The sequence below is a fragment of the Tachysurus fulvidraco genome, chromosome 12 (genome assembly GCF_022655615.1).
Source record: "Tachysurus fulvidraco isolate hzauxx_2018 chromosome 12, HZAU_PFXX_2.0, whole genome shotgun sequence".
Classification (NCBI taxonomy): Eukaryota; Metazoa; Chordata; class Actinopteri; order Siluriformes; family Bagridae; genus Tachysurus; species Tachysurus fulvidraco.
In genome coordinates, this window is record NC_062529.1 from 14188587 (window position 1) to 14213000 (window position 24414).

Consider the following 24414-nt stretch of genomic DNA (forward strand, 5'->3'; position numbering starts at 1 on the left):
TATTAATTTGTGTGTGTGTGTGTGTGTGTGTGTGTGTGTGTGTGTGTGTGTGTGTGTGTGAGAGAGAGAGAGAGAGAGAGAGAGAGAGAGAGAGAGAGAGATTATGACCGGTGTTGTTTATTGTAAGTGTTTGTTGCCTTTTTGGACTCCTTTATCATTTGTAATGTTGCTCCCATTTAAAACAGTCTGGCTCAAGGCCAGCCATTTTTAGGGTCATGATTGAGGAAAAGGTACCGTCCAGAGACATGCTGTTGAGGTTTTGTTCAAACCGACCATCGAAAATACACTCTCTAATGAATATACGCAACGTACGATTATTATTGACAGTGTTTTTATTCCATAGTGCCCAGCATCAAAATAAGGTTTGTAATGATGCGCCCGAAGGCACGGGTTGAAGACCCAATCAGTGACGTCACGATATGCTAATTTGTTATCACGTAATTACGTAATTACTTTATTCGTAATCACCATCACCAAAATTGTACTTTTGTTTACATTGAAACTTGAAAAAAAAATATAGACCTACCTACCGACCCTTTTTTTTTTTACTGTTACTGTAAACCAAATTATTTTTAAGGATGGCCTTATTAGAGTAAAGTTTTGAAAACTTTACTCTAATGAATATGGTTTTTTATTGGTTGTTGCGTTAAATCTTACCCAGATACAATAGTGCTATTTTCTTATTGGCTATTGTGTGGCCTCTTTTTTGATTGGCTGATAAGTGTCAGGCTGGACTAAGAACTGAGATGAGATGCGCTTGATTCCTGCCCGGTAGTGTTAATTTCGTCACCTATTTTTAATTTAGTCTTAGTCTTAGTCTTGTGCCAAATGTCCTTGTTAGTTTTAGTCATATTTAGTCATTCACATATCTTTTTTTGTTAGTCAAGTTTTAGTTGACTAAAAGTCTCGTCATTTTAGTCTAGTTTTAGTCAAAAGAAAACTCAAGGTATCTTAGTCAAGTTTTAGTCGAGTTTTCAGTCAAAAAATTGTATTAAATTACCAACTTAATGCAAGTTATAAATGGTATTGCACACACCGTTACTGATGATATTTGGAGCAATATTACATGTAATTGTTAAACTTGATTCCCTTACATATACATTTGCTTTTAAGCTTAATTATTAATTTTGATTATGATGTGATTGTGACAGGGGCTTGGGAAGAGGTTTCAGGTTGGGGTAAAGAGTTTTTTTCTGTCACCACTTTTGAATAAGAAACAATATCAAGGCTATAAAACTTGTCAAAACTCCGCGAATCACAAAAGTATAAATTTTTTTACTTTATTGATACTGCTTTTAATCGTAATGCAAAGACCGGTCATCAGGACATAAGCTGTCATGTACAATAAAAGAGCCTACGCGGCCACAGGAAATATAATTTAACACAAAAAGCCGCCTAGACGGTGGACTTGAGCGGCGTGTGGACGAATTCTTTCTACACACACACTATTTTATTTCTTGATAACAGACCGCTGCTAACTATAACACACCGTTGCCATGAAAAACAGAGCGTTGCCATGGACACCCAGGATTCTAACCGTAGAGACGGAGCGCACTATTTTCTTTAGCGGAAGCAATACAATTGTTCAACAGTTTCGTGTTGCAGCCACAGGCTTATGAGACCTGTATCTTGAGCAACAGCGCGAAGCCGCGAACTCGTTCTGAATATTTTAAAGGCGTAACAGCTGATGAAAAAGCAGAGACAATTGTAGACGACAATGAAGAGAGATTTTATCTTAGTTTTTATTTTATACAAAACATTTTAGTCTCGTCTTTTTTCGTCAACAATAATGCATGTTAATTTAGTCTTAGCTTTTTGGACAGTGGTGCAGTCTTGTCACCGTCTCGTCTGACGAAATTAACACTACTGCCCGGTTCCATAGAGACAGCGGTGCGGACTGATACATTTTGGGCGCTGCGGCTTATTAAATATATGATAAATAGTGCAGCGTGACAATAGACCGAAATGCGTGACCGTCACTCTCAATGCGTGACACTTGACAGCCCTGAGAATATCTTCAAACAAGCCGTAATACGTCATAAGTTGCGAATTACGTCACAACACATAGAAAGAAAATTTAAATAAGAAATTACCCAACATGACACGTTCAATCTTATACAAATCTGCCAAGAAACTGCCAGAGTTTTAAGACATATAGTAATCCCTAATTTTTCTAAAAGGTCTACCTGAAACTTAACTAAAAGTGTTCATCATGTTTTCTAAGGTGCTTTTGTATTTAAAACTTGGTCGGAAATGACAGACTGTATATAGTATTATCTTAAAGGGGCGGGGCTTCGCGATATGTCCACGTGACGTGTCGTGTTGCGTGTGTCACGTGTACCGGAAGTCCAACCTTCATTCATTTGTTCAAAACAACCTTCATGTAAAATATTAGAGCCTGAATTATTCACTCAAAAACAACTCTTTAGGTGAAGATGTGACAGTTATTTATTGTGTCTTCTGCAAGAGAGCACTTGGTATGTACCGAATTTAAAGTGACTTGGTGTGTATTAGCTGCACAGAGCTAACGTTAGCTACTTATGATTAGAGATCTGTCAAAATACACTAGCATTAGCTGTTGTTGTTTACATTACATGCTAATTTTCAGAACATGAGATCTGCAGGTCATCATTGTACCCTGTTAATACACAAATGAGAGACAGTTTAAAATAAAGTTAGTTATATAGTTATGAGGACTTGCTGTCAAGGTCAGTGGGTTGTAAACTAATAGTAATTAAATACTGCTAGGAAACTAATCATGCAATCACATTGTTTCTTATTTACACAGGTAGCTAGGTATGCTAGCTAGGTCTGTGACAGCTTTGACATGGCGGACACTGTTCCGGCCATTGGAGAGGACTCTTTACTCCACATTAGTCCCTGTAACAGCACGATGGCAGAAATGGGAGAAATGTCCTGATTATAGGTTCCAGTGCTGTTCACAAAATGTGCTGTCCTGCAGCAGCTCAACATACAAACTTAGCACAAACTATAAGAGCAATCACACCATCACATTTAGTGATGCCTGGAAGTATGGACTGCAAAAAGGAACCTTGCACAGACTTGTTTTTACCCCAAAACATGGCATGAAACACACAACATGGAATAAACATAGAACATTTCAATCCACCACTGGAACCACCAAATCTGTGCTGAAGCAAGCGGGTATGCCTGGAAAAAAGACATTAAAGGGACCAAGGACGAAACAGCCATCCAGAGCCAATCTGCCTGCACCAGAAGAGGCAAGTTTTTTATTATGAGCTCAGGAATAAATGCAGAGTTGCTATTTACAAAAACTGTTCTATCTCTACCTCTTTTCATTTATGAATAAAATGGTAAAAAGTAAAATTAAAAGAAAAACAACAAAACTATGCATCGTCTGACCTGATATTTTGTTAACAGGATATGATGCAATGTGTTGCCTATGCGACTGCTGAACAGTACCACCTACCTACTCTGTGCCACGACTTAATTGCTAATGGTTTTTTTGAAATAATGGACTTGCCCAGAGGTTGGTTGAAGTGTTGGTATAATGGTAATTCTATAATCTATGGTTTCCCTGTATTTGTGCATAGACATGGCTGATCTTTAAATTATTTCTTAGCATTTTCATTATCATTTTGTGTTTAGATGCATCTAATGTTCTGGCGATCGGAACAGAAATAGCATCAAAACCAGATGATACTGCTATGATGTTTTTCTTCAGGTAAGCTGAAATGGTCATAGTTCAGTTCTAAACGTGTCCAGCCAAACAGGAGCCACACCTGATTCCACATGTTTAATCAGTCGTTGTATCATGTACAGCTCTGTTTAACACTAAAAAAAGAGTTTTTTCTCAACAGGGAAGGTTCAGTGGTTTTCTGGAATGTTGATGACAAAACTGTGAGTAAAAACATTACTGTCTTGTTTCCTGTCTCAGATAAATCTCAACACTCCCAGTTGCTTATAAGATTTTGTTATAGTTGTTTCTGCGTATACGTACAATTTTGGTTTACAGATTAAGAACGTGATGCGGATATTGGAGCAACATGAGATTCAGCCCTATGAGGTAGCTCTGGTCCACTGGGAGAATGAAGAGATTAATTACTCTATAGAAGAGTATGTCATGATGTTTGCCTTTTACATTATGTTCCTCTGTAGTATTGCAGATCACATCCCTGTATTGTGTAATGCTTTTTTCTTGAATTACTTAGGGGAAGTACAAAGCTCCACCGGGGAAACTTCATATTTAATAGCGACTTGGACTATGAGCAAGTCCTTCTGGAGAAATTTGCATTTTCTAATGCCCTGTCTCTATCAGGTGGGCTGGACGTTTATTCATGCTATTACACATGTATTGAAGATTTCACCCTAACGTTAGCCTTGACTCATACATCTAAAAATTATTTTATCACAGTTAAGCTGGCGATATGGGAGATCTCTCTGGATAACTTTGTTGAATCTATTCAGCCAATTCCAGAGGTAGTCCCACTTATTTTGCGTACATTTATACATACTAACATCTGACACTCTTCATGTAACTGTATGATAAAATGTTTACCATTCATCTATTTGAAAAGAGACTTTAATATATGAAACAGAACATAGTTTTTTGGTACATTTTATTTATTATGAAATTAATCATTGTAGATACATTCAAATTCTATTTAACTATTCTATTAGATTTTTTTTTATGGAAATCATTTGATCAACAAACATAATGCATTTCAAAGACATTCATATACTTTCCCAACAGACCCTAAAGTCTGGCAAGTCAGTCAAATTGTCCAGGGCAGAGGTCTTGCAGAAAATAGGAGAACTGTTTGCTTTAAGGTGAGAAACCACCAGTAGGATAAAAGAAAACCTGGTTATTAGATTTGAATTTAGTTCATGTTTTAATGATATAATTTTACAGGCACTGCATTAACCTCAGTTCAGATCTTCTCATCACTCCCGATTTCTACTGGGACAGAGAGGACCTGGAGCAACTGTATGACAAGACATGTCAGTTTCTCAGTATCAACCGCAGGGTTAAGGTAATAATACTAAATAATCACACCTGTGTTTAGCAGATCCAGAAAATTCTGTTTATACTACTAATACTACTGTAACTATCAGGAGGTCAATGTGTGGTAGTCACATTTATTTTTTATTTTGTATATTTTTGGCCATATGTCTCATTTGCATTTGTAGAGAAACAGTGTGCACAAATACCCACTGAACAAAATGATAGTGGATCACTGATGCTTTGGGTTTGTTTTGAAGCTCGATAAGTTCCTGGTTACACAACTGCATTACACTACATAGTGTACAATTATAGAAATGACATTATTACAGTCACAGACTCAGGTGTCACCTATGAGTATGTGTTCTATTTTGAGTCTGGTTCCTTTCAGGATTTCTTCCACGTATCGCCTCATTCCCTCTTTTTTTTCTGCCTTGCTCATTAAGGAAAAATCTATATTTATTATTTATTTATTATATTTATAAACTTTTTAATTAATTTTTATTCTGAATTTTAATATTCTTGTAGAGCTCATTTGAGACAATGTCCATTGTTGAAAGTGCTGCTAAAATAAACAAATAACAAATAAAATCGAATTGTGTTCATGTGGTGTTGTGTAGGTTGTGAATGAAAAGCTGCAGCACTGCACTGAACTGACAGATCTGATGAGGAATCATCTTAGTGAAAAGCACAGTCTCCGACTGGAGTGGATGATTGTGATCCTGATCACTATCGAGGTTAGTTCATGTGTCTGCTGCTTTCAGATCCCCTGACAAAGCCTTCTTAAATATCGTGCTAACTCAATAATAAAAAAATGTTTTGTTGCGTGCTTAATTATTATTCTTAATGAATATAACATGAGAATAAAATACTTTCCAAATAGAGAAGGTTACAAAAATAGTAGGAAATCAGTCAAATCAATCAAAGCATGTAGCACATGTGGATGAAGCCAAATAATGACACTTAATAATCACAAAAGTGCAGACATTTATTTATATTTATTTGTAAGTTTTTTTTATTCATCATAGTCCATAATTAAGAAAAATTGAATCATTCAGAGTAAATATTTGAGTGTTTTGTGTTATCTAAAGGTGATGTTTGAACTGGCCCGTGTGGTGTTCTGAAGAGACAGAAGGAGGACCTGATTGCCAGAGTGAAATCATCCACCAATGCTCTCAAAAGTTTCAGTGTGCATACAAATTACTGCAACTTTTTGAACCTCTAATCAGTAGACTGTTGACAGATGATTGCTATTGTACCATATTGTTCTGGAAGTTTTAATTAGATCAATAAATTTAAAAATCACAAATCTTTACATAAAAAAATAATATATATTAAGGTATTGTGCACTGCATTCGGAGGAATTGTAGTTTTGGCATAACAATAATGGAAAGGGAAACATTTTTATTATTATCCTGTTTACACATTTTGATGAAAGAAAAATTGTAATAGTAAACTGTGTGCACTTATATTGATGCTGATCATGTGACTTACCCATCTTCTCATGGCAACATTCAGCATGGTAATGCACTGTCACAATCAAAAGTCACCTTAAACTGGTTTCATGAACATGATAATGAATTCAGTGCATTTCAGTGGTATTCAGTCACCAGCTCTGACTCCAGTAGATTCAGACTTGGCTGTGGTACTGTAGCACGAGAGATCCACTGCATGAAATTGCAGGAGTTGTTTAATGCAATCAGGTGAACACGGACCTGGATCTGACAGGAATGCTTCCACCATCTTATGAAATCCATGTCAAGAAGCATTGAGGCTGTTTTGAGAGCAAATGGGGGCCCTACCTAGTATTAATATAGTGCTCCTTTGCTTTCATTGTTTCTAACAGCAGGCAGCTCTCACCCCTCCCATTCCCCCATCATCCTGCTCTGCAGCAAACAGTCACAATATTCTGCACACAGAAACCCAACAGTGCCCTGACTAATCTAATAACAGCCCTGTGGTGATGAAGCAAGCCTTCTTATTTACCCAGGTTCCCCTTGTGTCCCCATAGTGATAGTGCGTAAAAGATGAAGATGGAGAAGTTTGTGTCCAACTTGTCTGTAAATTATTCAGATGGTGGGAACATGTATGTATTTGTATGTATGTATGTATGTGTATATAGAGCTCTTGGCAAGCCAAACAGGCCGCAGCATGTGTCTCTAAATCATGGGGCAGAGTTGTAAAGACTGGTGAACAAGCAGTGTGGTGTGGCAGAGCAGAGACACTTTTCCTGTCTAGGATGGAGTGCATGCACTTTGCATTTTGCAGCCCCTCTGTGCAAGATAATGTATCACTTTACTGCAAAAAAGCAGTTACTGAAGAATCTGTTCCAAATGCTGAAGTCTACCATATCCACTGAGGGCATTTAGCAGAATTTGGGGCTAGGTATATTCAATGTATTTGCTGATAATTAACAGTATAATTCAAAAAGTAAATTATAAACTACTGGTCATAATACTACATTGTTTTCAAAAATGTTTTGATATGTAATGGTTTTAAGCATCTAAGGATCTTTATTTCACTGATTGTTTATAAAGAAACATTATTATTATTATTATTATTATTATTATTATTATTATTATTATTATTATTATTATTCTTCCTTGGTATGTGGATTGTTTTAATAGACTAATTTGCACTGCCAGTTAATGAATTCACAGACCATAGATCCTTAATTTATTTTATTTAAACAAAGTAAACATAATGTTGGTTAATCCATACATATTTTGAAGATTAATAGTTCAATTAAACTACTTAAACTCAGTGTTAAATTAAAGCTACCTTAAGTGCTTTGACCCCCTATATATATTTTAAAAAGAAATACAGAATGCTTTCAATAACTTACTGTCCAGAAATGCATGTTTATTTGCATGGAATAATAATAAATATATCATATTAATTAAACTTAAATTTAGATTTCATTTGAAATTTAGATTAGATTTGATTTGCAATATTAATATTATTTAAAAAATTCAGAAAAAAAATTTGAACTCTCACCAACTACTTGCAAAGAAGTTGGTGAGAGTTCAAATTTCATGCAAAAAAATTTGTCAGATATAAATATAAATTATTCCATAAATTTATGATCTTATGTTAATCTTCATTTTTCATTTTTAATGTCACTCTCAGAAGGGTCTCATGACCCAGTGTTAATTCTCTGGTAATATGAAGTATAGATAGACTATATACAGTTGTTAATGTAGCTTTGGTGATAGCATTATATTGATTTAAATATTATTTAAAAGTATGTGAGTGCAAAGTGAGGTACAGCTGTTCCATGTAATGACGCTAACAAACTGGTTCCACTGCAGTATCATGTTGATACATCTACCTTATATCCTTTACCTTTATAAGGATGCACATTTATATTGGTTGCTAAAGGCACAAATTAAAATACAAAATATTTTTAAAAATAATAAGCTGTATCATTATGGCTTTGCGTTTAAATGTTTGTCGTTCCTGTACTGCATTATTGCTTATACATACTGTATGTTCTGTAACATTTCACCAAATTTCAGCTTCATCTGACATTCATCCTTTCTTCTCCACTGGAATTCAACCAAACCTATAATAAAAAAACATTTGGTATTGTATGTTTGTCTTTAAGTACTCAGAAGTTCCGCTTAAAGTGGGACCACTTACATGTTTCAATCGTTGACATGGCACATGGTTGCATCGTACAAACTGTCACTTGCTTTAGTACTTGAACACTGATCATCTCTGACATCTTCATTAGCATCCTCCCAGATATCGTCATCTACTCCTGGCAGGGATTCAACTATCTTTATGATGGGGACAGAAATCTCTTTTAATCTTCCACTCCTCTCTTCAGAGATTTTAGAATCCTCTTTGGGGTTTGCTGTATTTCCTACATCCTCAGGTACCTGTTCAATTAATCCTGTTACGTTTACTTCAGCCAGTGGTAGGTGTTTCACTTCAATGTTAAGTGCAGCTTGTGCATCACTGTGTCTTTCCTTAACCTGTGGTCCAGTGACTTGCATTTCCACTTTTACTGCTCTGGTAACTGGTAGAGTTTCTATCACAGAGACAACAGTTGGCCTTTGGACTTCTGCTGGATCCAGTGTTGGTGTTTCAACCACTGAGGCCTCTGATGTAACTGGTAGTTTTACAAAAGAAGCTGCTGTTGGCTCTTCTAATAATGTAGGAACTGTTTCATAAACTATGTCTTTCTTCAATGATGTACTTTCAAACTCTGGTTCTACTGATGTCAGAACTGTTTCTTTTATGATTTGTTTGGTCACTTCTTCTCTTTGCCCTTGTGCCTCAGGTTTCTTTAATGCAGTAACATCAACTGCATCTGGTGTCTCATGTATTGTTTCCTTTATTTTTTGTGCCACCATTAACATTTCTGGTTCCTGGATCAACTGGCCATCAGTTGGCTTTTGACTCACTGGGATGTCTTCTGCTGTTAGCTCCACTAGCGTTTTTAGCTGTGCTTTACTGACTCTGCTGGTCAAAACTAAAGAGTCTATATCTGTGTCTTCTTTTATTGAAGTCACGACAGAGCCCTGTGCTTCACCATCCTTTTCCACACATGTTCTCACTAAGGTGTCTGTTTCAAGAGCTAAAATCTCCATTGTTTGTACAACTGCCGGGACTGCTGATGTGTGTGATATTGTATCTGTTACCATAAACATTTTTAATTTTGGTTCCGTCACCTCAACCATGACTGGTCTGTTGATGTTTACATCCTCTTTTTCTGAAACCTCCTTTAATATTGGTGAAAGTGCTGCTGTTTGTTCTAAAGATAATCCTGTCAAGGTTTGTATTTCTGACACTACAGTGGGAATTCCGTGTTGTTTGGTTCCTGTAGAAATCTCTGTTTCAGTGACTGATTTTAAATCTGACTGTAATTTGTTTATTACTGATGGCAAAGCAAGGGCTTCTATATTAACAGCCTTTTCTGTCGATATGACCAACGGTGTTTCCACTGGTGAGGCCACACCAGGCGTCTCTGATACAAAAATGATATCTACCTTTGATTCTGCCACCTTTAGTGTCTCTGCTTCAAGTTCATTCATTTCATGTGTCAGCACCTCAGGCTTATTTTTATTTTCGGTCACGATTGGTGATTCTGCCACCTGCTGAGATGTGAGTACTGTTTGTCCTTCAGAGTTGATTGTGGGTGTTTCCATGTTCAGTTTCAATTCTGTTGTTAATTCTGTGTTCTTTTCAGCGTCTGCTGCATTTTCCATGTCAATTTCAGATACATCTTTTTTAGTCGCATCTGGAGTAACAATGTTCTCTTCAAAGTCCACTGTCATTTTAACCTCATGTTCAGTTGCAACTTCAACAGATACTTCAGAAGTAGCTTTTATTACCTCCATTACGTGCTCAGACCCTTCAGTTTCAGAGATGACACAGGATTCAGCTTCATCTTTGGGAAGTATTTTACTTACATGCTCCATTGTTCTTACTGCTTCTTTATCCACACCCTGTCCGGCATGTACAGGTTGGTCAGATATTTTACATTCTACTCCTGTTTCTTCTACATATATAACTGAAGAAATGATTTTGCTTATTTCAGCAGCACCAATTAATTCATTATTTTCGTCATAAGGTTCATGACTTGACTCAAGTGCTTGACTCTCTTCTTGTTTTAAGAATAAAAATTCTTTCTGTGGCTGTTCAGTGTTGAGTCGAGGCTCAAATTTCAGGGACATCTTAAGTGTCTCTCCACCCTCTTGGTGTTCTGTAATGATTTCTGCATTAACTTCAGGATTTGCTGTTTCATTACCCTCTAGCTTCTCTGCTAAATGTATGTCAGACATTACAGATTGATCCATTTCATTAAAACATTGCAGAATTGCCGCTGGTTGTTCAGTACACTCTACTCTTGTATCTTCTTCATACATAAAGGTTGAGACGCTTACAGTCATTCTAACCATAGCTTCACCTGCTTCATTATTTTCCTCATAAGGTGCATGACTTGACTCCGTTGCTTGATATTTTTCTTGTTTTGAGAGTAAAACTTCTCTTTGTGGCTCATCTGGGGCAAGTCGAGTCTCATCTTCAGGGAATGTCTCAACTGGAGAACTAGTAAACTCTACAGTTTCTAGTTCTGTAGTAATTTCAGGATTTTCTGTTTCATTATATTCTTGCTCACTTGCTACTAATTTATCTGGTTCATCATCCACACATGATCTTTTAACCGCCTCCAATTTTGCTGAATCATATGGAGCTACAGCTGTAGTCTGTTCATCTGTGATCAATTTGTCTGTGGCTGGCAGTTGGACTCCATAATCTGGATTTTCTTCATCGACTCTTGTTTGCTCACAGATGGCAGGTGGCTTCTTGGTCGCCTCACCTGTTTCAGCTGGATTAAGTGTGAGCATGTCTATTTCATCACCTGCAGCTTGTTTTCTCTTGGAGATTTCTATAGGAAGGGTGTCTGCCTCTTTATGTTCTTTTTTTAGACCCAGAAGAACTTCTGACCTATCTTCTGGCTCTTTAACTGAACATTCTTCATTGGTAGTTGCTACAGGTAAGGAACTTTCCCTGACAAGTGTGTTCCATTCACTTTCTTTACCTTCTTTTTCTTCTGTTGGTTTATCTATGATTTCTGAAAGGTTCTCTGCTTCATAATTGTAAATAACATTTTCATCACCAATTTCCTCAATCATCTCTGCTGTAGGTTCTATCTTTTGTTTTACTTTTTCCACTTCTTCAATAATCCCTAAATTTTTAAAGCCATTTGCTGAACATGTTGCGGTGCTAAGTACAGGTACTGTCTCAGCATTTTTAGTTTCTGTTTGTAACACAGTATTGTTCATTTGGATTGTAAGACTATCTACAAAATGTTGTGAGGGGTCATTTTTCATTTGTGCTTCACTCTCCAAATCCATTTCTATCTTGATAGAATCTGATATGGGGATAACACTGCTAAACGGCGCTGTAGTCTCTAAACATTTCACATCTGATACAAGAACTCCAGCATCTGTTATTGATGAGGTTTGATTCAGAGAAGGGTCTGACTCTGAGCTTACAACACTGTGCAACACAGGCTTTGTTACTTCAGTGAATTGAACAAATTGCTCAACATCAGCAGCCAATGATACAACATCTGGAATTCTGTGAACATTTTTAACTTCAAAAGGGATGCAAGTGTTCTTTGTCAGCTGTTCATATACTGGTTCTTCTAAAGCTGGATGTATTGGGCCCTCAGTTTCAGGCATGTTCATATTCTGTAAAATATTCTGCTCCTCAAGAAGCTGACTTCCAGAGTACACCGCAGTATGGACTGGTGTGCATTCATGAATTCCAGTTAATGTTTTTGTTGAATCATGTTCCACATCTTCCATCTGTAACATAAGAGAAAGTTCTTCCTGAACAGTTTCGACCATTATAACTTGTTGCTTTGATTTTCTCGCAGTTTCAGCAAGAATTGTGCTTTGCTCATCAAGTAAAAGTACTTCATGTAAGATCGTTTTGATTTCATTGATTTCAGCTTCATTGACATTGTCATTTGTTATTCCTGCTACTTTAGATTCTTCTGCCAAATCCCCAGAGACAATTTCTATTGGTATTACATGAGTGATTTCTGATATTCCTTCAATTAAGGGCAGAGAACTAACAACTTCAGCAGCTCTAATTTCCTTACAAACAATGCCTATGCAGATGGAGGTTGCTTCTTCTTTTTTATGGGTTACTAATACTTTTGTTTCCGTTGTTGTAGTTGACTCTACAATAAATTGAGAGACTGACACTCCCTGAGCCTCAGGAACTTTGTCTTGTGTGGTGATGGACAGAATACTTGGAACCATGTTAATGGATTCCACAACTTCCTGAAAGATTGTGTCAGATTCTCTCATATGGTGTACAGGTGATATTGGTGTTACATTTCCTGATGTTTTGGGTGACTCTGATAGTTGGGAAACTGCAGACACCATTTCAGATGTGTCATCCTCAACGTTTTCAGATACATGTTCAGGAGCTGTGACTGCATCAGCTGTCATATCTACTATATCATCAGCTAAGGTGTCATACTGAGTTGTCCATTCAATAAAGGATAATGGAGTTGCAACACTTTCCTCAATGATTCCTTCCTCTGGTATGTCACTGAGTTGCTGATGTTTGCTTAAGAATTCCGTTAATTCTTCCATATACTCTGTGGGAATTGGTACATCTGATAAGCCAGAATCAAAGCTTAAAGGTTTAACATTATTTAAAGGCTGCATTTGCTTAGGCTTGTCCTCTTCAATAATGGGTTGCATCTCTTTCTCTTTTTTACTTTCTCTTTTAATTTCATCAGTCGTCACTTTCAACATTTTAGGTTCAGCTATTTCATATTCACACAGTGGTACAACCCCTGGTGTTTCATCATCCTCAATGTCTGTTCCTGTGCCTTTACTGCCTTCATCAGATGATATGATTTCTTGCTGCCCATCAGATTTAATTTTTTTACGCCCTGAAATAAGTTTTCGCAAGGAACATGAAGACTCATCTTTACTAATGTCAGTGTCTGACAGCATTTGCTCAAATGAACCACTTTCTTCCATTCTGCTCCTCCTCTTTGGAGTTACAAGCTTTTTAAAAGACTTCCATGTGGATCCACTGTCGTCTTCTGCAGGACTAGCACCTTGTTCATTGGACGATGTAAGATAATCACCTTCGGTAGAACTTTCAAATGGAGATTCAATTGTTCTTCTGGGCACCTCTCCTTTATCTAGCGTTTCATCCTCAGAGTCAGATGTTTTCCTGGACCTCGTCTTCGCAGACCTGACACATATCAGATTTTCCCAGGAAACAGCTGAGTCTGACTTTTTTTTTGATTCTTCAGGACTCATGTCCATCATCTCATCCACAGGCTGTGTTTCATCAACCTTTGTTTCTTGCTCGTTCTGGGACTTAAATAATTCTGTGGATAATTGAGGATTTTCACTGCTATTTTCCACAGGGTCAAGTGAGTTTGTGTCATCAGGTTTTGTTTCGCTCTGTCTTCTTGTGGCCAGTTTCCTAAAAAGCCTCCTGAATGGACTTTCTTGCACTTTATCTTGTTCCAGAGAATTCATTATGTCTCCTTCAGCTGCATGTTTGCTCTCATCTTTCTTATATAGCTGTACATCTTTATCTTCAACAATTTTAACACTAGAGACATCAAGGCATGTACATGTAGTGTCTTCTTTTGTAGTTTCTTTTTCATCCATTTTGTTCAAACTTTTGAGTTTGTTTTCATTCTCTTTTGGTCCACTTTCTTCTTTTTTCTTTTTTCTCAAACTAGCCAAAATTCCTTGTGAGAAAAATCGCTTAACTGGGGACATGGGTTCCTCAGATTTGGGGCATTGAGGAACATCTACCATCAGTACTTTTTCAGGAGTGGTTTCTTCCATGGGTTCATTAAACTGTGTCTCAGGTGACTCTTTTGCATTTGCATCAACTCTAATTCTTTCCTTCTTTATCTCTTCTTCATCCTGCTCATTTGTACTGACAGGATTCACATCTGTAGTGTCCCAAGATTCCTCTGATGGACTTGCAGCATTTATTTCCTGCTCGCTTTCTATTGGCTCATCTGTATCAATCTTTTCAACTTTGTCTTTTTTTAAAGTCAATTTAAATCCACCTAATGTGAAGATTTTTTTGAAGCCAATTTCAGTGTCCTTTACTTTGTTGTTGGCCTCATTTTCCTCTTTCACTATTAAGTCATCTGTATTATTCATTTGCTTGCTCATGTTGTCAGAGACATCATCTTGAATACTGTCGGTCATATCAGAAGCATCTTCTCTCAGTGTCACAAATCCAGAACCCACTAAAATGATATAAGTTGTTAATTATGGTACAAATCAAGCATGTGGACATAGTTCTGAATTAAATACATAAAATAATGTTAATTATATAATTGAAGAGGTTTTTATGGAAATTATTGGTTAAGAATATCCTCACCATCTACAAGGTCTCTCTCATCACTCTGACTATTCATGTCATCAGTCTGGCTTTCAGTTTTTTCATTCTGGCTTGAGAGTTTCCCATTTTTCTGAAGCAGCTAGGTATAAGGTAAAGAAAATTAAGGATTTCATCATCATGTGAATAAGAGAACAAAAATGAAATCAGTAACAGTAAAAGCTTAAAAATGAGAACATCCACATGATAGCATCACCAACAGAGAAGGAAAAGTAAAAAGAACATATCTACAGTATGTACTTTCACATAATAGTGATGACATTTATTACCTTTTGAAAACACATGATATGGCACAGTGGGCTGTGAATACATAAATGTTCAGTAATGATTTGATGATTTAACTGTTTTAAATGTAAACTTATTACATTTGCAGTTAAGTGAGAAGCACGTTTATATTCTTCAATAAGCTTATATGCTATTTGGCATTTAATGAAAATTTTCACCCCTTTATATTATACTAGATGATTTAAACTGTATCTAGTCATTTTTCTCCAGTATCACAAATTGTCCATGCATAAATTTACATTTCAGCTTTTTTTGTAATTCTTTAAGTCTTATTAATTGGGTATCTGAAAACAATGCAAGCTATAATTCTAGCTTCGAATCTAAAATGTAGGGAAAAAAGCAGGAAATTGTCTCTGTGTGGGAGATTTTAAGCACTTACATACGACAGACAATTATCCAGTATCCAAGATTGAACATGAATCAAAAAAGGCAGAAGAATTGAGGCATTGTCCTGAAAGTTGAAGTAACATTTTAAAAAATACCAGAGAAAAGTACTGTACAGCCCCACATTAGCACTGCTAATCATTAAATCAAGAACAATGGAATACAGTGCTGGTCACTAAAAATCAATGCATTTTATTTTTTTAACCATTCTACTACAGTCTGCAGGATAATTAAAATATCATTTAGAAGTCAATAACCATTCTCAATTGCCAAAAAACACCCTAAAACTATAGAAGGCAAATTATTTATAATTACACTCTCTGGCATCATCTTTTTGAGTCCGGTTTTCAGTTGCCTCTGCTTTGCTCAGTAGGAATGAATATATAAATTAAAATGTTATTCTTTATCATTTTATTCTGAATTGTTATATCCATGTAAATCTGCTTTGTGACAGTGTGCATTATTAAAAGCTTTATAAAAATAAAATACATTTGAATTAAAACTCACAAGGTTAAACCGGAAGGAAAGATATGAGTTACAATACAAGTTAAGAGTTTATTGATGTGTATGTATCAGGTTTGGAGGATTTTGTGCAAAAGTTGCACAATGCAAACCAATAAGAATAATATTTCTTTTTATTGAACATATGTCTGTACAAATATTTTTTGAGCTTAATTAGTGTGACTAATCTTTGCCTCTATACTATTGTGATTTATTATGTGATTATTGTTTATTATTGTTATTCTGTTTAAATGTATTATTCGGGTGGAAATATATTAGATTAAATGCCAATAATCTACAAAATTCTGACTCTGTAATTTACTAAATCATTTATTTCACAGCAGCACATTTTTATTGCTCCTACAGTTTAAAGTGTTGTAATACCAGTAGGCATCACAGTGACTGATAGTTTATTAAGATATTTTAAGAAGTATTAAGATATTTAAGAAGTAGTTTATATTTTAATAAACTAGTCAGTGTACATTACACATATCTTTTGTTACTGTGGCAGAGTTCATGTTTAACATGGAAAATCAATGCAGATGCTATTCGGCGAGCAGCTGGATGCAATTCTGATTCCAGTTCCAGAAATTGTATATCACTGCAATGGAGGCCTACAGTACACAACAGTTACACAAAGTATATAATCTATACATAAATCCACACATAAATACATATATGTGTGTATTTATAGATATACACATAAGGAAATACTATTTACCACACCTTCATCTTATTTATATATTTTAAATTTGAAATACATCATTTGGGAAACCTGATCTAATTATTAGTTATGAGTTGTTTTTTTAAACGGTTCATTTAAAACCCATCTATCAAAAGTAGATGTTTTTCTTCACACAATATAAATGTAATGTTTTATTCAGCCTCAATGTAATGCAGACTATATCATGAAGTTTTATTATGTATCCCCTGTCATTAGATTAGCTTACAGTGAGCTGCTAGCATCACCATATCACTGTCTACTGCAGTGCAGCAGCAAAACACACAAAAAGTTCTCCGCAGTTTCCACACCGGTACACACCGGTATGATTTGTACTGTCTATAGACGCTTTATAAATAGAGGCTGTTTCTAGCCCGATGTTTACCTCGTTTCCGGCGCTGTCCTTCTGTACCTCATCCTGTCCTGAATGCGGCTCCTCATCTTCCTCACATTTGCTGTCCCGTTGCTCTGATAATGTCGCTCCCATACTCCACACCTGTCCTGTGTCACAATTTCAGCTTTAAGAACTATCCCGTGGCTCTCTGAATAAGCTATCCCAGATCAGTGCGAGTCGCAAGTCATGCAGCTGAGTCGCTGTGAAGGCTTTTTTTTAGAGCACAGCCTCCTCTCTTCATCACATGCACAGAGCAGCGACACGCCTCAATACATCAGCACTACAGAGACAACAGTTCTGCACACTGCATCAAACTTCTGCCGTGTACCAGGTTATACAAACAATAACATACGACCACACGCATTTCTTTTGCACAAGACGGGAGAAAAATAAAAGAATTTGTACTACATTGTTTTATTATAGTTTTAAAATAATTTGGGAGAATTTGCATTGTAGAGCTCAGCCAGCTCTATTATTATTATTATTATTATTATTATTATTATTATTATTATTATATTATTATTATTACCATACAAGTCCAAAAATTCCAATATTAATCATTTTACAGGAAGAATTATTAATGAAACTTCACGTTATGTTTCATTATTTTAATGTGTGTGGACTTTTCACATATAGTGCACATATTTTTTCATTATTTTTCCAATGTGATTTGGCCAAACCACCATTTGCATGTTCTCCTTGTGCTCCAGAGGTTTAGTAGAGATATTTTGCAAGTTGCAGGCATCTTTAAATCGTCCAGAATGTGTAAATCGGGGTATCCTGCAATGGACTGGCGCTTCATCCTGGGTGATGCTTATGTGAACATACATTCTAGACCAAATTATATTTAATTGCCACATCTCATCAACTATATAGCATAACAAAACCTCTTACTGTTTAGATTTTAGTAAAACAAGGCTAATTTTTTTAATATGATATGGTAAAAAAAAATGTTTAGGATGAGTTTTGAATTTTGGGAAATTTTAAGGAGTCTATTTACCCAAATAATGTAATTATGTATGTAAGCATAATCTGCTGATTTGCTTCAAAGCTAAGGGGGAAAAGTTCACTGGGTTTTGTAGTGATCTTGGGATCTCTTGTTGTTTACGAAAGAATATGTAAAATAATAGACACAGTGAATTAAGATCAAGTGACAAGTCTCTGGTATTTTTTAATTACATTTTTAGATTAAACATGGCCATGTGAACCAAGCATCACGAGTTTGGTAAACTGCTTCCCTCACCCTTTCCATGTTTTACATCAATTAAAGATATTTCTCAGATGTACTGCACTATTTAAATATACTGCACTGCAGTCAGCAGTACATTAAAGATATTTCAACAATACCAGTATATGTGTACAACACTTTATTAATAGAATATTATATTTTGTCTGTTCAGGAGCTACCATTATTTATCTCCACCATCATTCTAGCTATTTAACTGTCTGGTGTACAGAATATTTGAGACATTACCTGATTGAACTAATATATACATATATACAAATATAAAATTACAAAAAAACATAAACAAGGAATCAGTTTGGATTACTCAAAAGGAAAAACAGTGGTATTGTTGTACAGATTTCCATGTAACGTTAATAAGATTAGTTAATTGAATCAGGTCACAGGTTGGCTAATCAAAAACAGCTGATGTTTTCTTCAGACTAAACTATAAATCCTCTGTAAACACTGTAATATGATTCTCAGACAATGTCTGATTGTTGATCTTTTATTTGTTTAGTGTTGGATCCTTATTCTCAGTTCTTGGGTTGTAATGAAATCCTTTGTATACACAACATATAAGGTCTGTATAGGGTAGGGAGTCTCATGTAAATATAAGTACAGTGCACAAGCATCATATGTCTTTGGGTGTACTTAATAAGCAACCCGACTATAAATCATTACATTTAACAGTTTCTGATGACAATAAACTAATCAGATTTGAATGACAAGATTGCATTATCTCATTCATTTTCAATGTTATGTATCTAATTTTATTTTTGTTATTTTGTTTAATATCTTTATTTATGTTATGTATGATATTTTACCTCCCTTCACACCTAGAGTCATTTTAGTGTGAGCGCTCTGCTACCTGCATGTTTTTGAAAGTGTGAAGATACTGAAGAACCTTGTAGAAACCCGTGTAAACACAAGGAGCATCCCATAAATGTATGGGCTTATTATCACACCCAGGACCCTGAAGCTGTGTGGCAGCAATGCCACCAACTGTGATATTGACAAGGATGTTTCCAAATAAACACACCAGCCCAAGCTTTCTGTATAATGACATACAGTACAGACCAAAAGTTTGGACACACCTTCCAAAAGTTTGGACACACCACCTTTTCAACAGGACAATGACCCCAAACAAACCTCCAGGCTGTGTAAAGGCTATTTGACCATGAAGGAGAGTGATGGGGTGCTGCACCAGATGACCTGGCCTCCACAGTCACCGGACCTGAACCCAATCAAGATGGTTTGGGGTGAGCTGGACCGCAGAGTGAAGGCAAAAGGGCCAACAAGTGCTAAGCATCTCCAGGAACTCCTTCAAGACTGGAAGACCATTTCAGGTGACTACCTCTTGAAGCTCAACAAGAGAATGCCAAGAGTGTGCAAAGCAGTAATCAAAGCAAAAGGCGGCTACTTTGAAGAACCTAGAATATGACATATTTTCAGTTGTTTCACACTTTTTTGTTCTGTACGTATATAATTCCACATGTGTTAATTCATAGTTTTGATGCCTTCAGTGTGAATCTACAATTTTCATAGTCATGAAAATAAAGAAAACTCTTTGAATGAGAAGGTGTGTCCAAACTTTTGGTCTGTAATGTATAGACCTTAACTATGAATGAACTACAAAAAGTGATAATAAAAAGAATTTCCACAGAATACACACAGTGAACAGCTTGGTGTAACTATTTGAGACATTCCACAGAAAGGTTTTCAGTAGCCAAAAAAATATCCACTCTTTACTGCCATCATGTGGCGAAGTAATACAAAGCTAGATACCCATATTTTGGTCTGCATAGCAGAACATGTTCAGATTACAACATGGTGGATTTGTTTCTGTCAGGCGCATCTCACATTCATTAGCACTTTCAGTGAGTCACTTTGCATTTGGTAAAACAGGAAATTACTGAAATTAATTACACACTATGACAATAATCTCGGGTCAATACAGTGTAGTTGCAAGTTCTTAACATATTCTGTATTTTATATCAATACGTTTGGTTTTTATTATTTGTAAATGTGCTTTATAAATAAAACTGACTTGTAAAACAGATAATAATATGCTTTATTCACTCATTACACCACATTTGCTGATATTTGATATTTGTAGTAAAATACATTTCTTATATATATATATATATATATTCTACCCACATTATAAGAGTGTGCTCAATGCAAAGATTGGCGTGGATTTACTACTGACATTAAGCTGTTTACCAAAATTTTTATATTAATTATATAAAATATGTCTAAATCTGAAATATAAATATAAATATATTTATAAAATAATAAATATAAAATATGTCTAAATCTGAACTGTGAAGTGACTAATTATATGAACCTTATAAGAAGGGTCTGGCAACCCAATTTGAATGTACGCAATAGATTTAACAATAAGAATTTGTAATTGAATACGACTAATTAGAACCTGTGGTCATGGTTCTTTGCTAAATCTTGCTATTGTTAGTTAACTTTTTTTAAGTTTAGGATTAATGTTATATAGGCTTTCCATTTGCTGCCACAATGAGCTGTAATGTTGAGAACACGCTTTGAGGATGAAGTGCGACTCGAGGTGGAGAGATAAAGCGACCACTGCCACTTTCGGTAACTCCCACTAGTCGCTTGGCTGCTATTTCCTGCAACGATGTGAGACTGAGAAGGAAGAACAGAGAGGAAAAACTTCGATCGGTTTAATTACATTTTAAATCTGCGTATTTAAGCTGGTCCACGGAGTATGAAGTGAGGTAAGATTACCTGACCTTCTCCTCTGTGCGTTTTGACGCGCATGTTGTTTGGGTTTGGTTTAATTGAACTTGGCCATAAGTTACAGACTAATGTTTCTGTGGCGCTGGTGTGTGGTTAAGAGAAACATGACAAATAGGTTCTAGCATTTGATTTTTCTTAGCAAACTGTCTGATAACGCACAAAGTATAAATTTGAATATTAAAGACTACAAATTCTTGACTACTAAGTGTGGAGATAATGTATGAAATCTTTTTATCATCTAAACCCATGCCTATAATCTAAACCACTTCTATTTAAACACTACAATTAGGTGTATATTGGATTATTATATTACATTTGATGTCCATAATGCAGGTTTTTTTCAAATTACGAATTTGTAAATAGGACACTATCATTTTTGTGTCTTAATTCCTTAAGTAATAAATTCCTATATGAAGTAAAGGGAAGTCCCCACCCATTGCTTCTCTATTCAGTTATATTTGGTCTGATAGGAAGTAAGCATCGTGACTGTGTGATTTCCATTACTCGGAAAATGTAAGTGATGCATAAGCCATAAGGGCACTGGTGTGACAGGGGCTTTCTTCACTGAACTACTCCTACGCAGTACTTTGCAACAGGCCTTTATTCTCATTTCAGAAGGTATGTCCTATCTGCTTTGTATCAGTTTGTTCACCGAGATCTGCTTTTCTACAGAATTCATTTCCAACCCAAATCTAAACCGAGCTGGAAAATGTGGAGAGATTAGGGTTGGAGCTGAGTTTTGTAAGATGGTCGGTCTCAAGGGTTGCTGATCTTAGGTTTACTGTGTTTAGATCTTTCAACATCACTGAGGCATAGCATGTAATAGCTGTTTGAGTACAGTGAGTCTGTGCAAACACTGTTGCATAACATTGGAAAGTCAGGCCAGAGTCTGTTCAACTAACTACATTCTCTTGTTTCTGCTTTATCATAGAGGAGAAATGAAGGATAGACTGTGTGACCTGAGTAGTCTTGTATCTAAAAACGCCCAAGAGGACCCTCCTGTAGAGAATGGAGAGAACACAGAAAATGGACAGCTGGAGCAGCATACTGGGGTGTTTGAGGGTGAGGACATCATGGACTATGTGTTTAAGGAGGCCCAGTCTATGCACAAAAAAATAGCTAACCTCAGACAGGAGGTGAAGAGGCTAAGCAAACAGAACACCCGTTTTCTCACATCAGTCAGACGTATTAGCAGCATCAAGCGGGACTCCAATGCAATCGCACGCAACATCAAAGCTGAAGGAGAGAAGCTGTATGCGAGGCTTCAGCAGATGGAGAGACAGTGCAAAGACCTGGAGGAAAAACACGGCGCCCACTCTGCGTTGGCCCGCATGGTGCGCTCCCAGTACAACTCTTTAACCTGTGCCTTCCATGGAGCAATGTCTGAGTATAATGAGGCTGAGATGGCACAAAGGGAAAACTGCAAGATACGCATCCAGAGACAGACAGAGATAATGGGCAAGGAGGTAACTGGGGATCAGATAGAAGAAATGATTGAGACTGGTAAGTGGAATGTCTTCTCGGATGACCTTGTCACAGACGAGCGAGCCTTCCGCTCAGCACTCAGCGAGATCGAGAATCGTCACAAGGAGCTTCTAGAGCTCGAGAGCCGCATTCGGGACATTCACGAGCTCTTTTTTCAGTTGGCTCTGCTGGTGGAGCAGCAAGGGGCTATGGTGGATAATATTGAGGCTAATGTGTGTGCAACAGAAGAATTTATTGGCAAGGCTACAGTTGAGATCAAGAAGGCTGTGAAATATAAGAAGAAGAACCCATGTAGACAGCTCTTCTGTTGTTGTTTCCCATGTTGCAATTAGTGCGGAATAATGTTTTACTGTCTTCATGCCACTCTCAGTTCAAAATAGCAGGTTAGTTTAACAAATGTATAGTGGATTTATATAGGACTGTATTAAGTACTTTAATTGACCTGTCTTTGGTGGAGCTGCATGTGAACTTTGCACAATGATGTGATGTGATAAACAGGCAGGCCCATTTCACCAGACCTGTTTTTATACAGTTAATTTCTTCATATTGGGCATACCGAAAATTATGCGTAGTTGTCTGAACATGCTGTAACATGATGAGGCAGAACCTAGTATTTTAACCAGTAGATCAGCAATACAGGAAAACAGCACTGCTTTTTATCCAAGTGAAATACTTGTATTGTTTCTGCTCTATGTTTAAATATTAATGTGATACCTGTCTGGAAATTCTTGTTATTGATTGATTTTATTTATGTTTTAAGATGTATAATAACTGCAGAGTGGAAAAAATGTGTTTTATTTAAGTTGGTTCATAAACTTTATTCATGTATATTGTTTTCATAATTGAATAAATAAAATTGTAACTTTGGGAACTTGATTTCATTGGGAAATAATTATTTGTACCAATCATGTTATCTTTAAAATACTTTATTAGAGTTTCTTTTATATAAGGGCAGATACATATTTCAAGCAATCAGGAGCAAAAATCAAGCTCTGGAATTTGATTTGCTTTTGGTTGGAGTGACAACCTTTAGTCACTGCAACTCTTTATGGATGGATGCCCTTTGCTTCTGTAAGTGCCTTCACATGTAGTTTAGTGCAGTGCTTTACTGTTGCATCAACAAAGTCTGATGAAATGTTGCAGTGTGTGTTGAAAGGATTATTATGTGGTACTAAATGGGTGTTAAAATTTAATCTCTGATTATTTGTGCTAAAATGTAAGAAGTATGTTGATGCAGTATTACTTGATCACAGCTTCAGGGCTGGATTCGCCTTTCTGTCTTTGACGAGTTTCCTCACTGTATCTGTGTTTTTTCTCTTCTCTCTGGCTTTCTCCGGACTTTAAGTGGTGACTGTTACCCCTAGGTGTGAATGAGTGAGTGCATGATGAGTGCACCCCACCTTAACCACAACCAGGAAAAAAATGGTTAATGAAAATAAATGATTGAATCTATGGGATATATGGATTAAAAATCTTTCTCATTGTACCGATGCCTATTAACCGTTTACATGTAAACTACATAAAATAACTAAAACAAAATGTCCTAATAATCCCATTATACTAATTTGTGGCCTCTCCTCTTTAACTCCGCACACACACTCATATATACTGTGTATATACATATATACATATACATATAATATATACATGTATATATATATATATATATATATATATATATATATATATATATAGTGTGTGCTGATATTGAGTTGAGTTTAAATCGGGACTCTGGGCTGTCCATT

General features: G+C 36.1%; 3 protein-coding genes across 6 annotated transcripts; 2 read left to right on the forward strand and 1 right to left on the reverse strand.

The window, feature by feature from the left end:
• The first annotated feature begins 714 nt into the window (after positions 1 to 714).
• Positions 715 to 7541, forward strand: rmnd1 (required for meiotic nuclear division 1 homolog). Of its 2 annotated transcripts, none has more exons than XM_027172771.2 (12): positions 715 to 771; positions 2789 to 3242; positions 3403 to 3511; positions 3631 to 3706; positions 3843 to 3882; positions 3998 to 4098; positions 4194 to 4300; positions 4397 to 4461; positions 4736 to 4812; positions 4895 to 5015; positions 5605 to 5721; positions 6076 to 7541. In XM_027172771.2, exons 2-12 carry the CDS (start codon positions 2799 to 2801, stop codon positions 6106 to 6108), a joined length of 1290 nt encoding a protein of 429 aa, XP_027028572.2. In that variant the 5' UTR covers positions 715 to 771; positions 2789 to 2798; the 3' UTR covers positions 6109 to 7541. The 2 variants fall into 2 exon arrangements, with proteins under 2 accessions (XP_027028572.2, XP_027028571.2); XM_027172770.2 differs by lacking the exon at positions 715 to 771 and adding an exon at positions 2311 to 2477.
• A 251-nt stretch (positions 7542 to 7792) lies between these two features.
• Positions 7793 to 17587, reverse strand: akap12a (A kinase (PRKA) anchor protein 12a). 2 transcript variants are annotated; one of them, XM_047821716.1, is made up of 4 exons: positions 17179 to 17586; positions 14885 to 14984; positions 8627 to 14750; positions 7793 to 8549 (listed from the first exon to the last, which is right to left on the reverse strand). In XM_047821716.1, exons 1-3 carry the CDS (start codon positions 17278 to 17280, stop codon positions 8632 to 8634), a joined length of 6321 nt encoding a protein of 2106 aa, XP_047677672.1. In that variant the 5' UTR covers positions 17281 to 17586; the 3' UTR covers positions 7793 to 8549; positions 8627 to 8631. The 2 variants fall into 2 exon arrangements, with proteins under 2 accessions (XP_047677672.1, XP_047677673.1); XM_047821717.1 differs by lacking the exon at positions 7793 to 8549 and having other exon boundaries at positions 8564 to 14750; positions 17179 to 17587.
• A 3385-nt stretch (positions 17588 to 20972) lies between these two features.
• Positions 20973 to 23545, forward strand: stx11a (syntaxin 11a). 2 transcript variants are annotated; one of them, XM_027171955.2, is made up of 2 exons: positions 20973 to 21162; positions 22116 to 23545. In XM_027171955.2, exon 2 carries the CDS (start codon positions 22123 to 22125, stop codon positions 22999 to 23001), a length of 879 nt encoding a protein of 292 aa, XP_027027756.1. In that variant the 5' UTR covers positions 20973 to 21162; positions 22116 to 22122; the 3' UTR covers positions 23002 to 23545. The 2 variants fall into 2 exon arrangements, with proteins under 2 accessions (XP_027027756.1, XP_047677817.1); XM_047821861.1 differs by lacking the exon at positions 20973 to 21162 and adding an exon at positions 21515 to 21802 and having other exon boundaries at positions 22118 to 23545.
• The last annotated feature ends 869 nt before the right edge of the window (positions 23546 to 24414 follow it).